This window comes from Lissotriton helveticus, chromosome 10 (assembly GCF_964261635.1).
Source record: "Lissotriton helveticus chromosome 10, aLisHel1.1, whole genome shotgun sequence".
NCBI classification, from domain to species: Eukaryota; Metazoa; Chordata; class Amphibia; order Caudata; family Salamandridae; genus Lissotriton; species Lissotriton helveticus.
The window spans coordinates 978,894,767-978,909,716 of record NC_136071.1 but is presented as its reverse complement, the minus strand read 5'-3'; the positions used below and the strand labels follow the sequence as shown (position 1 = coordinate 978,909,716).

General features: G+C 42.7%; 1 protein-coding gene across 3 annotated transcripts in view; it reads left to right on the top strand.

Moving 5' to 3' along the window:
• FAM133B (family with sequence similarity 133 member B) overlaps window positions 1–13,432 on the top strand; it is a 160,899-nt gene extending 147,467 nt beyond the window's left edge. For all 3 annotated transcript variants that reach the window (XM_078663653.1, XM_078663655.1, XM_078663654.1), the window contains one exon: window positions 11,017–13,432. In XM_078663653.1, the coding sequence (XP_078519779.1) occupies window positions 11,017–11,103 (87 nt within the window). In that variant the 3' untranslated portion in view covers window positions 11,104–13,432. The remainder of the gene's footprint in view (window positions 1–11,016) is intronic.
• The last annotated feature ends 1,518 nt before the right edge of the window (window positions 13,433–14,950 follow it).

Sequence of the window (14,950 nt, the reverse complement as noted above, 5' to 3'; positions counted from 1 at the left end):
AACAACAATCACGCATTTGCCTCCTCTTATTTTTCTATGTTCTACATACACAACCACAGCTTCTTTATACGACAATAATATTCTCTCCCCTTCTATCTATCTTTCTCACACACTGTTATACTACTTTATCTGCGCTTCATTCACCACTTCATACACAAACTACGTATCCCTCTCATTCTTACTTTTAATCTATTATATAGCTTTCACCCCTATCTATTCACCATACAACATATTTACAATACACAAATACACTACACAATTCAATCCCACACAATTCAGAAACTAACAATCCAAGTTCAAACCACATAATTCCACTACAAACATACATCCACTGCACTACAAACAACTAAACATATATAAAAAACAATATCATTTACAATGCCAATAACTGAAACTTTCAAATGCGAGACCAATTGCATTGCAAATGCTTGTTTATTAAGGCAGTGACTTCTGCTAAAGGTGCTTCACCAACCACCCATAGTTTATCTTGGATACCAGAATTAAATAAATGTATGACTAATTGGTCTCTGATAAAATCATCATGGAGATTTCTGAATTTGCATGTGACAGCCAACTTTTTTAATGCAGCAACGTAATCTTCTACACTTTCATTGACTTCTTGTGTCCTCTGGAAAAAGATGTATCTGTCTATACCAACATATACAGTGGGATGATAAAAGTCTTCAAGAACTTAAATACCTTTGTGCTGCTTGCTCTAGCCTTTGTTTTCCATTTGATAATACACACGCAAACCTTCTGGACCCAAGTTATGTAAAAGCAATTTTTTCTTCCTAGAAGGTGAATATTCGTCTTCACTTTCTTCATCTAATGCCAAAATGTAATTCAAGAAATTCTTTCCACTCTGGCCACGTTAAAATGGGTTCTCCTGGATGGGCAAGAAATGGAACAGGAGGTGCGAGTCCAAAGTTATGTGCACTCATGTTAAAATTCACGCAAAAAATATAAATAGTACTTACTTGCTTTAAAGGATTTTAAAAACAAATGGAGATGCCCAAGCTCTGCATGCTTAATAATGATGCAAAACAAGGAGTAATCCGATGTGTGCTTCGTGAAGTGAGCAGAAAAAAATGTAATTCTTTCTGCATTGTACAACAATTATCGTGGTGTGCATGTCACTGTGTATTAATTACTTCCGGTATAAGAAGCACAATATTCCCTGGTGTGCGCGACAATTATCGTGGCTTGCACGTAACTGTGTATTAATTACTTCTGGTATAACGAGTACAATATTCCCTGGTGTGCGCGTCACTGTGATTTCAAATATAGATTACTGGTGAGCACAAATGTTAACTAGTGTGCGCATCACCGTAATACTTGATATTGACTGCCGATCCGATAAGGTGAGCATCTTCCCCAAGATGGCAGCATGTCACGTAGATACACGCTGACATCACGTTGTGAGTTCAGGGGTCACACTACTGAAGCGCGCATCTGTTTTGACTTGCGCAGGATGTCTTGAGCGCTCGAGTTAAACAGCCACGACTTGTGCAGGCAGCCTTGAGCACACCAATGGTCACACACAACCCCAATGGCTCCGTACCTTGAGATCCACCGAAATTCCCATAAAATAAGGAATCTTAACCTCTGGTTGCCGTAGAGAATCCGAGTTATGGTCGGTAAGTAAGTTTCCTTCTGGTTTCTTCTGGTATTCAGATTTGCAGGACGAGGACAAAAATAAACTCGTTCCAACTCCCCTCTCTCTGCCTGTTCACTCGTAGGGGATTCGTGTGGTTCAATATCCCAAGTTCGTCACCAAATTGTAAGAACCATAGATGCAGATTAAGTCCAGAATCCGGCCTATTGTAGAAGATCATGCAAGTACAACCGCAGGCCAGCTCCACTAACGATAACTGATCCTGCACCCCAACATTCTAGAACCGATGGCATCCAGTCCCCTAGGAACAGGTAAATAGGATACCACAGCAAGCTTCTAACCAGCGTCTGTTCTGTCAGATGCAGGTCATAGCTGCATGCACATAACAGGTTTTATCTTCTCTTACTTGGACTCCCATTTGCTTATGTTTATAAATAGAGTAGCACACAGCATAAAGGGTACCCCAATAATATATTCCAAAGTTGGGAAAGGAGGAAATAACATCTCAAGTGACAACAAACATTCCTGCTTAACCTGTATTGCTTCTTGCTTGAATTTAATCTAAAAAATAATTACTGATACAACAGTATTATTGATACATTTATTTCGGTTCTCATTATTTTTATCTTGTTTTCACAATTTTCAATGTAAAAACATCATTACAATTATTTACATTTCAGAGACCATAAGTTATCATTTATTTTACAATATAAAAGCTGTACTCAGTAACTACAAATCCCATTCTGCTCTGAAACCTCCCATACATACCATTCACACATGCTCATACGTACTCATAACAACCTGTCATGTGCCTGCAGGATTTTCTTATCTACCCAACCAGGAGATCACTATTTTTTCGTGTACAGTTTTTGCAGAAGAGCTAGGTGACTCAGCAGGCAGTCAACGCATGTTTCAGTGGAGTATTTAATTGCTGACCACCTTCTTTGCAATGTAAACCAGCGTATGTTTGATTTACCCACCCCCCCCCAACATAAACAAGGGGTTTGTTATCTCTCGTCCAATCACCGCCATCTCACTCAACTAGTAACCATCTTCTCGCATAGACTAAAATGTTGGTGGAGCCTTAAAGAATACGTTTTGCTGAAAAGTTTCAGGATGTCTTTATTCGGAATGAATATCCATTTTCTAAGTCTGTTGTCACCTAAAGCATGATGTACGGGTTGCCAGTGTTTCAAAACAGCTCATAATTGGCTTGAATATGTTGCCTCACCAAGGCATATGCCTGAAGTTAAAGAGTACTAGAGCCAAGATTGTGGACTCTGAAAGATCGTGGCTCTGAAAGGCCTGTCTTGATGCTCAGCCCCACGTCCTTGAATTCTCCAGGAAGGGCTTGTGGATCTTGTAGTGCAGGGCTAAATAACAGTTTTGCAGCTGAAGTTGGGGTTGAACGGTTGACATTTGTTTGGCTGGAACTTGAGAGCACCTTGTCTGGAAGTCAAGCTATTGAAACTGAAGATCACTTTTAGGGGGTAGCGGAGGGATATGTCCTCCAATTGAATAGGGCTAAATGGCCTAAATGAGACCGATCTCTGCTCCACAGAACTAATCCGACCATGAACTATGAAAATTGTCAACACCTTTCACATTCACAGTAATTTTATTTACTCCAGCCACTGTCCCATTGCTTGTTTTTTTCCTGAAACGTTGCTGCTTAGGTGATTTAGAAAGTGCCTTCAAAACTAATTTGAAATCAGTTATGGCCTAGCCAAAAAATCTGATCCAGTGTCTTCATTTGCATGTAGGTCATATGGCTAGACATTCTGTCTATAACTAAATCTACAGTAATGTTTTTGACTGTATCTGTAAAAGAAATGTTACAATTTGATAATCAAAATAAAAGCCTACTTTGCCTGCCGAAACATACTTGCAACAAGGTAACAATATAACAAACTTCTGGGCAAACTGAAAGAGTAGTGCCTGTCAAAATACATCAGCAGACTAAAGTTTTAAGGTATTTAAGCATAGAGCAAACTTTGCCTCCCTTTGTGGGGCTGAAATTTGGGGGGCTTTTTGTAAAAAAAACTTTATAGTTAGGAGAAAATAAATGTTTTAGAAAATTGCTATGCCTACCAGTACGAACACCTTTAATCCCTATTGTCAAGGACCTAATGGTCAAACGTATAGACCACCATGCTGTATTAAGACCTTTACTATTCTGGGTGCGACTCTGGTCTACAATAGAACTTGCCTACTACAAAGATGGCCTAGCGGAGATCTTAAGAATTGACCGTGGCTTAAGCATGTTTCTTCCTGGTTTGGAAAATTAGGACTAATACATTTTGTGGATAAACCGACTCAGTTGACATTATTCTACAGGAAATGTTAAAATCTATTTTCTGGGCTTATATTCAAAATATTGTGCTACATAATTCGGCCACTGGTACATTGAGTTCGCGGCATGTGGGCTGCTGAATTCATATCTATAGCATAGATCGCCGCCTAGTGTTGGGTCCGGATGATTGCACATTGTTGTCCTGGAAGAGTCTTCGAAGTATCACGAGATAGGTGGCTCCTCCCCTGGACTACAGTGCGCATGGGCATCGACTCCATCCCCAGATTGTTTTTTTCCGCCATTGGGTTCGGATGCATATTCGATATCTCCAGTTCGGAATCGATATAAACTTTCCTTAAGGCCCAAAGGCCTTTTCCTATAGCGTCGGTATTGTCTTGCGTTCGGTGCCCAGCTCTGTTCCGGCTCAGTTCCCGAGTCGGACATCCAGAGGAGTCGCGTGGCTCTTCGGTGCTCGAGGCCCAGTCAACGCAACCAGACTTTCGACGACACATCATGGAACGGAGCCCGTTCAAGAGATGTCCCGTGTGCAACTCAAAGTATCCCCACATCGACGTCGACCCGGTGTGCAACAAGTGCCTGACGCCGGATCACGATGAAGCCAACTGTATGGCTTGTTCCCGTTTTCGCTCCAAGAAGACGATTCGACTTCGGCGCGCCAGGAGGCCCAGCAGACGGCCCCAGCACCGGTGGACATTTTCGAAGGGGAAGAAGCAGACGAGCAAGAAGATCGAGAGCCGATTTCAACTCCAGCGGAGGAGATCGACTACAACTACGACGCAGACGTCGAAGTGCTCGATACAGAAGAAGTCGTCGACGAGGTAGGAGACGACAATGAGGCCTATGGGGCCACGGAAGATAGCTCAGGCGAAGAGCTATGCCCCGTTCGAACAATCACTAAGGCTCAGGTCGAAGGATCGCCACTTGGCCTTACCCAAGATCTTACAACTGGATCCACGGCCTCGCCTACGGGCCCGGCTACGGACACTTCGACGGAGCCGCCATTGGTCAAACCGAAACCGAAAGTGAACGCTTTGGTGTCGACGACAACGAAAGTGATAGAGACGCCGTCGAAACAGAAGACGTTTGTCGCTCTGGTCGCCTTCTCGTCTTCCGACACGTCGGGGCAGCCGAAGCCGAAGAAGGTTGTCGATCCGGTGAAGTCGCTCAAGGGCATCGAGCCGAAGTCGCTCAAGGGCGTCGAGCCCAAATCGATCAAGGCCGTCGAGCCGAAGACTGGAGCACCAAAACCAATTGTCAAGGCCGCCGACCCGACACCGTCGGCGCCAAAGGCCGTCGTCACGGAAGGAGGACACGGCGCACCAAAAGGGGCTGATCCTGCACATCGGCCGGAGAAAGCCAAGGGTTCGGCGCTCGAGTCTGCACATGCTGGTGGACCGAGAACATCTGTCGGGTCGTCGAAACCGTCCGCATCCTTCACAAAGCAGGTGTCGGACTCATTGCAACGCATCAGGAACAGGTCGATGACGCGCCCATGAAGGTGTCTACAGGGTCAAAGCCTCCTCAGCCACTTGTGAGCTCGAAGCATCGACAACCCCTGATGGAGGAGCAGTCAGAACACTTTATCGACGCCGACACCGGTAAACTTACCCTCTACAAGAGAAAGATCACGCCGGCACAGCCTATGGAGTCCAACACGATTCCTTTGAAGCGCAAGAAGCCTTCTACAGATTCCCCAGTTCTGGTTGAGCCGATTAATCCACGGCCTCGAACCATTGCTCCACCCTCACCCACTTATTCAGATGTGGAGGCTGGGGAAGGGGACGATGAGGAGTACAACTTCCCTGCCGACACTGATCCTGAGGATCACCAGGACTCATGGGCAGATGCAGGGGACCCAGGGGATCAGCAAACTGCCCCGGACACTCAGGTGTACAATGTCAAAACCTCTCCTACTGAGGATTCTGCAGCATTTAATGCTCTAATTGAGAGGGCGGCTAAAAATCACGACGTCCAGCTGCATGCTGACCCTGTTGAAGTGGACTTCCTGTTTGATACCTTTGTTGGACTCTCTGGTTGTTTCTAATGCCCGCAAGAGGGCAAATTCACAAACCACTGGTGATGCTCCTCCCCCTGACAAGGAATCTAAAGTGCTAGAAGCATCAGGGAAGAGGGTGGCGGCTCAAGCGGCCAATATCTGGCGTATTTCAAACACTCAGGCACTCTTGGCCAGATATGACAGGGCACACTACGATACACTAGAGACCCTGTTACAACACTTGCCAGATCAGTATAAAGAGGCAGCGGAGATGCTCATTCAGGAAGGGAAGCTCATCTCAAATGCTTCTATTAAATGTGCACTGGACGCAGCGGACACCGCGGCCAGAGCCATTAACACGAGTGTGATGTTCCGACGTCAGGCCTGGCTCCGAATCTCCGGGTTCAAACCAGAGATACAGACCACCATCCTCAATCAGCCTGTAAACCCTGATCGCTTATTTGGACCTGAGGTGGATACCACCCTGGAAAAAATAAAGAAAGATACCGAGACTGCAAAGTCCATGGGGGCTCTCCAGTCCCAGCAGTTATGGGGTTGTACTTTTCGTCGCTCAAGCAATAGAGGTGTTTCCAGAGGCCAGATGTCCCAGCTAACACAGTACAATAGAGGTGGGGCGCAGACCTCTTACAACAAGCAGAGTAGAGGCGGCTATCGTGGCAACAGCACCAAGGGCAGAGGTCGTGGAAACAACAACTCCCGATCCTCCGCCACCAACAAACAGTGACGCCTTGTCACTGCCCCCCCGACCATACAACACCTGTCGGGGGGAGACTCCCAACAGTTCCTGCCAGTCTGGAAATCCATCACCACAGACAGGTGGGTCAGAAAACTTATCCAGTACGGTTATTGTCTGGAGTTAACGTCCACTCCACCCAACATCCCACCAAGGCACCGTCCTATGTCAACAGAGCATTTGCACTTATTGCAGCAGGAGGTGCTTGTCATGCTGCAAAAAGGGGCAATAGAGATCGTGCCGGTGGAGGACAGAGGCTCCGGAGTGTACTCCCTGTACTTCCTGATCCCGAAAAAGGACGGGTCCCTCAGACCCATACTGGATCTCAGACCCTTAAACCAGTACATTCTCTCAGAACACTTTCACATGCTCACGCTGCAGCAGGTTCTTCCGTTGCTCAATCAGGGAGACTTCCTCGCAACATTAGATCTCAAGGATGCATATTTTCACATTCCACTACATCCGTCACACAGAAAATACCTCAGATTCACCATTCAGAATCCGCATTATCAATTCAAGGTCCTCCCTTTCGGAGTGACCACAGCGCCCAGGGTCTTCACAAAATGCCTGGCGACAGTGGCTGCGCACCTCAGGAGGCAGAATGTTCACGTCTACCCTTATCTGGACGACTGGTTTGTCCAAGCAAAGTCGTCCCAGCAGTGCGCTGCCAACATGTCCCACACCATTCACCTTCTTCACAATCTGGGATTCTCACTAAATTATCCGAAGTCGCACCTTCAGCCAGCCCATGTGCGGCAGTACCTGGGCGCGACAATAGATACTCTGGCAGCCACGGCTCAGCCAAATTCTGTGAGGATCAACAGCATTCAGTCGCTGATCCAGAAGTTCAGACCGCAACTCTCGCTTCCGGCACGAGTGTTCATGCAGTTGATAGGCATGATGGCCTCCTGCATTTTCATAGTCCCGCATGCGAGACTACATATGCGTCCGCTTCAGGAGTGCTTAGCACATCAGTGGAATCAGGCTCAAGGACAGTTGCAAGACCTAGTGTTGGTGACCGGTCGGGCATACAACTCTCTGCATTGGTGGAATCCACACAACCTTTGCAAGGGCCGACCGTTCCAGGAGCCTGTGCCACAAATTGTCCTGACAACAGACGCATCTCTCCAGGGATGGGGAGCTCATGTACTCCACTACACGGTGCAGGGACTATGGACAACGCAGCAACAGAAGATGCACATCAACTACCTGGACCTGATGGCAATCTTCATGGTGATGACGGAATTCAAGGTACATCTGTGCAACAAAGTCGTGTTGATCCGGACGGACAACATGACAGCCATGTACTACATTCAAAAGCAGGGAGGTACACACTCTCCACAGTTGTCTCATCTGGCTCAGAGCATGTGGAAGTGGGCCATTCAGAGGAACATCTTCCTCATGGCGGACCACCTCCCGGGCAAGGACAATCAGATGGCGGATCTGCTCAGCAGGTACAGCCACCAAATGCACGAGTGGGAGATACATCCATCAGTACTCCGCCCGTACTTCCAGCAGTGGGGTCATCCAGAGATAGACCTGTTCGCCACAAGGGAAAACACAAAATGCCAAAGCTTTGCTGCCAGGTTCCCTCACCCACAGTCGCAGGGCAATGCGATATGGATGAACTGGTCAGGCAGATTTGCGTACGCTTTTCCCCCAGCACCTCTCATACCGTTGGTGGCAAGAAAGCTAAAGCAACACTCGATGACACTCATCCTGGTTGCTCCAACGTGGGCACGCCAACCATGGTACACCACGTTTCTAGAACTCTCCGTGGTACCGCATCAAAGGCTGCACCTCACACCCAGACTTTTGACGCAGAGCCATGGCGACATTCAGCACCCAGATCCGCAACAGCTCAACCTGGCGATCTGGCTCCTGAGGTCTTAGAATTTGGCTACCTTAACTTGCCTCCTGACTGCATGGATATCATACGGGAGGCAAGAAAGCCCACCACCAGAGCATGCTATGCAGCAAAATGGAAGCGGTTTGTCATTTACTGTGCAGAACACAACATCAACCCGCTAGATGCATCTACTCACAACATCATTTGTTATTTGTTACATCTTTACAAATGCAATCTGGCATATGCTTCCATTCGGATACACTTATCCACCATAGCGGCTTATCTCCAGAACAGGCAGCATCTCTCAGTTTTCAGAGTGCCTGCCATTAAAGCCTTTCTAGAAGGACTGAAACGGGTCATTCCTCCCAGAACACCGCCAGCTCCTGTATGGAACCTTAATGTGGTCCTCACCAGACTGCTGGGTCCACCTTTTGAGCCTCTACATTCATGCGAGATCCAGTTCTTAACATGGAAAGTGGCTTTCCTTATAGCCATTACGTCACTGCGACGTGTTAGTGAGCTCCAGGCGCTCACCGTACAAGAGCCATTTATACAGATTCACTCAAACAGGGTGGTGCTGCGCACTAACCCTAAATTTCTTCCTAAGGTGGTTTCACAGTTCCATGTCAATCAGACTATTGAACTGCCTGTGTTCTTTCAAAACCCAGAGACAGTGGCCGAAAGAATGCTCCACACTCTTGACGTCAAACGAGCTTTGATGTACTACATCGATAGGACCAAAGATTTTAGGAAGACGAAACAACTCTTTGTTGCCTTTTCTGCCCAACACAAAGGCAACCCCATTTCCAAAGCAGGTATAGCCAGGTGGATCGTTAAGTGTATTCAAATTTGCTATCAAAAAGCTAAGCGCACTTTAACGGTCCCCCACAGAGCCCACTCCACCCGCAAGTTGGGGGCCTCCATGGCTTTCCTTGGTAATATCCCTTTGGAAGACATTTGTAGAGCAGCCACATGGTCTACCCCACACACATTTACTAAACACTACTGTGTAGATGTGCACTCCAAGCAGCAAGCAGCTGTAGGGCAGGCTGTTCTAAAAACACTTTTTCAAACGTCTGCAGCTGGCACAGGCGGCCGCCGATAATGGAGGGACTGCTATATATTCTATGCTATAGATATGAATTCAGCAGCCCACATGCCTCGAACTGAATATGCTACTTACCAGTATGCATCTGTTCTTGGCATGTAGGGCTGCTGACATTCATATCGCCCGCCCTCCTCCCGGCGCCTGTAGCGGCTGCAGAATTTACACTTACTCTTAGCATGGTCATCGCTTACACTGTTACACTCCATCTTCGCCACAATGGCTAAAAACTATCTGGGGATGGAGTCGATGCCCATGCGCACTGTAGTCCAGGGGAGGAGCCACCTATCTCGTGATACTTCGAAGACTCTTCCAGGACAACAATGTGCAATCATCCGGACCCAACACTAGGCGGCGATCTATGCTATAGATATGAATGTCAGCAGCCCTACATGCCAAGAACAGATGCATACTGGTAAGTAGCATATTCACTACTAAGTACCTTTTTTTTCAAACAAATAGCAAGTTTTGAGCCTTTTCGGGACGAAGTGCGCCCACAGTTAGCAAAATCATTATATATGAAATTTAGATATGGTGTGTTGCAAATTGATGTGAACACATCGAAATGGGTTAGCAATCAGGAGGAAAATAACAATGAGTGCTGTGTATTATGTCAAACTGAGACTAAGGAAAAGGACTTACATGTATTATTATTTTGTTCCGCTTATGACAAACGCAGGAAGAAATGGATTAAATCCATTTGTAGAAACTTGAGTACTAGGTCTTGCCTGGAGGCGGAAAAAATATTGAAAACAGATATATCTAATAAAATAGTTTTTAGTGTCAGAAGATACTTCTTTAATGTGAATTGCATAAGCGCTAAAACTGGGTTGAAGTTTTAATGATTTAGGAATATGTGTACTCAAGACTATGGTTTAAGTAAGCTATGCACAGGCACTTTATAATTACATGGTGTTAACAGGTAAGCCTTGTGGTTTTACTATTGCACTAAAAAGTAATCTTACCTTTTGAAAGACCTATGACAAGGAATTGCACTGAAAGGATTGTATGATGGATGCCTAAGTTACTGCCATGTAAGGGACATTTGATTCAAGCATTTTACTTAAATGATTTTTACAAAATAAGTAAGGCCTAGCTTTTAATGTATTTATTGTCCCATGTATTTTAATTGTTATATTGAAGTTTGGTCATTTACATTATTTATTTTCTTTAAGCTTCCTTTCCTTGATCAAGTGCCACCATTTGAAAGCTCAGGTGTATTAATCCCACTTAACCAATTTGAATGTGAATATTTTACACATCTGTATGTGATCATTTATGATGAATCTTTTATGGTTTTAATTGGAACCGAAATGAAGAATTTTAAATTTGAATTTGACTAAAGTTTTCTGTTAAGTAAATTGAAATATTCCTGTTTTTAAGGATAAGGCGAGGAAAAAAAAGAAGCACAAGAAGCACAGTAAAAAGAAGAAAAAGAAGACTGCTAATTCGGGCTGTGAGTCTGAGTAAGAATGAGGAAGCCAATAATAGTCTGCCAACAAAAGTGTAATGACTGAAGAAAGCTTCAACTGTGAAAAGGATACTATTATTTACCAAAATGCATGGCACCTGCTGTGTTTTTTTTTCTTGTTTCAACTGTTTCTATAGCGACAAATATGCATTTGTGTCAGAAAATGTTACAACTACAAATCATATATATATATTTATAATTTATGACTGTTTTGAAGCGTATTCCTAGTCCAGTTTTCTGTATATAGACACCTTTGTCTCAAGTTCACTAACCTAAATTTGTGGTGGACTGACATCAACAGCCATTCAACACCTTCATTTCCTCTGACATTGACCTTTCTGGGACGTTTTATTGCAGTAAACCGAGTGTTATATTGCACCAGTTATTTTACCTCATAAGACTCAATAGTAACAAGATCTATCATTAGGAATACGCTTCCTTTTAATACATTTTAATGTTTTTAGATGCACAAGTCTTCATTGTGCAATTTTACAGTCCATTTAGATGTAGTGCACATTTATTTAAAAAAAAGAAATGAGCGCGTTGGCACTTATCAGTGGCCAGTCAGTGTGTAAATGTATTATGAGCTAAGCTGCTTTAACCAAAAAAATTGATAAAACACAATGGGCATTTTATGCATTTGGCAGAATTAATGAACAGAACAAGTATTTTCAGTAAAACAGAAAAGCATATCTTAATTATAGTTTCTAAATATCATGGGATAATCATTTGTTGAAAGTAATGTTCAAACAGTACAATACGAGTAAATTAGCATAATTATGTAATGCAGCCTAAAGGAGAATACCTTGGGTCTTTTCCACTGTTGTGATTGATATTGTCTGTCTGGGGAGAATATAATATCTTAATGCTTAATAGCTTACGCATTAAGTGAGACCCTGTGGTGACTGTGTAACATCAGCCCTCTCTGTTATTGTTCATACTTCTGTGGACTTTTAATGTATTCCATATTTTACATATTCATGTACACACATAACAGTACATTACATGTGTGCTAAAACAACTTTACATAATGACGGCATACAATGTGCTTCCCAGTAGAGAAAATCCTAAATACAATGAATGTCAAACCTCTTTCTGATCAGTTCACCTTCTTTGTTAAACAGATAAACAGTATAAACAAAACTGAACTATACCATGTGTACTAAACTTCTGTGAACAATCTAGAAATACTTGCCAGTTTTAGATACCAAAAATAAAAGAGCAGGTTACAATAACAAATTTTAGCAGTAGCTTTGAAACTCATATCAAACCTGGTATGTCATTAAGTGCTATGAATACATCTGTGAAAAGGGGCTTTTCTTTTAAAAATAAATTGATATTTTAGCATGTTACCAAACTGAAACAGATTTTAAATATTCTGTGGGTCCACTTGTAAGGTACTGCTCTTTAATGGACAGTGTCATTAAACTGTGGTTCTTGAATTTCCTGTAAAGGAAACACCCTAGTTAATGTGTTTGTAAAGGTATTTCCATTTGAAACTTCCTTTCAGACAGGCGCAACAGCAAAACAGATTGGAAAAGGTATACATAACTGTAACATTACTTAAATATCTTTCTTAAAAACCTCAAATTGATTACATGATTTTCAAATTGTTTAGTTTACTGATCAAAGCTCTTGCTTTCCTCTTGTGTAAAAAAAGTTTGTCAGAAAAAATGTAACCTAAATATTTTCTTTTTGACTCAACATCAATGATATAGCTAATCCACAATAGCTTTTTTAAAAATAATTGTTCAGTGTGAGAAAGCAGGCTTTATTTTTGCCATTATTGCCTAGTCAGTCATTAGCGTATAAATGTAATTTATTGATGACATGTACATTTTTATTGAAATCCAGATACTGACATAACACCTAAAATCCCTAGCATCAACCCCCACTCCTATATTTTTCAACACATTTAAAACATAACATCTTTTTCTGTGCTTCTTTAAAATGTGTAATTATTTTCTAGAAATACTGCAGGTCTGTTTTAAAAGGTTTGCATGTATAAACATTTCATTTTCATATCCACAAGCTGAAGTCTCTGTACTGTTGTAACCAGCAAACAGCCTTTTTTCAATTAATTCCATTCAGGGCACACGATTGTTGGTATGTAATTATCCTCTTCCCTTAATAATATTATACTTGCATTGCTGTGTTATATTGCACTGTTATCGAGAATATTTAGCATGTACAAAGCCATTTTTTTATATTTAACAGTTTCATATTGAAGCTGATTTATTACAGAGAAACATTTAGTAGGGGCCTGATAAGCGGTTGTCTCTTAAAGCTACTTCCAGACTCTCAATAAAGACACTGTGTAACTTACAATTGTGTTGTTTATTTCCTTTTTAGTGCATAAATGTCATTTTATGCTTTACAAAATTTTTCATTCCAGGTCCATCTCCAGGGAATTTGGATTACAGGAGATTTAGCTAATTTGTTTCAAATATTTGTCATTTTCTCAAATTAACATGCGTTAGGCAGTAACACAACTTTTACAACATTCCTCCAAGAGAACAGATCTCATGTTGTACCACTTATGCATTTTGGGCCAGGTAACCCACTCCCCATGCCAGCTGTTCGCAATCCATATGAGTACTGCAATTATCAGTAATTTTACTGCACTCTTTGCATATGGTGCCTTTCCCCAGCATAGTACCTTCTCATTAATGTCATCTTACATGTTATCTTCTGCATTTTGTGCTGGCGTTTCCATTTGTGTAATCTGGACCCCCTCTTCCCCAGAGACCTGCAGTATGGTAGCCTAAAGTATTAAGATAGTCTGCCAACATGTCATCTGTTCAGGATAGCCTGATGCGTCGCAGCCAATGCCCACTCTGTTTTATCTCTGACTTGTGGAACTGTGTTAGGGTTTCTTGTCCCCAACATCCCGCAACAGTGTGTTTTTTTGACAACACAATTGCTAGATGCAAAATATTATATTGCATAATTTAGCTCCTTTGGCTTTGCTACAACACCCAGTAGACACTGTTTTGGCGAAGGATATATAAATATATATGTGTGTATATATCCACAAGCCTACTGATCTGGCAAAAATAGGTATTTATTTAAGCAAAGAAAGACCTCCTCTTGGGTCAAACACGTATTTAAAGGTACAAGCATCAGCGTAGTGACTACGTGATGCATCACTAGATGTAGAAGAATTGAAATACAAGATTGGAATGTAAAAATAGATGCCTGGAAACAATCAACAATCTGCTACATTGTTAAATAAATGCTCATTGACATGACTGTTTGATTATTTGACACAGGAAATCGTTTCAATTGTAATCTGAATACCGTTTTTAGCGTGTAATTTTTACATAAAATGTTATAAATTCAAATTCTTTCAAACTTGATAAATTTTCATAGTTCACAATGTAGAAACACAGAGAGAATCGTAACAGAGTAAACAAGGCTTATAGGCGTTCGTATGTACGCCTCAGGTTACATTGAGTTAGTACATTCAGCTTGGGTATAGGAAACTGTAGAGATGTTAAACTTTAGAGTAATCAATGTGACTGGTGGTTCGTATGGTGTTCATTGGTTACGCTAGAGTGCAATAGACTCCTATTGCAGGTATAGTACCCATAATTAGCCTTCCCACATGACCGTACAAATATGATTCATATCATACACGTAGGGCACGTGTATTTCAATGAGTAGCAGTTCCAAAAGTGAAGACTGCTCATGAGTAAGGTATCCCACGGCACACTGGTCTAGTGCCCCACCTCACTATAATAGTGTTTTGTAAATGTAACTACGCCATGGTAAAACCTAATGTTGATAATAAAGTAGAAACGGAGCCATAAATATAGCTAAATCAAGAAAAGAAACTGTAGATGT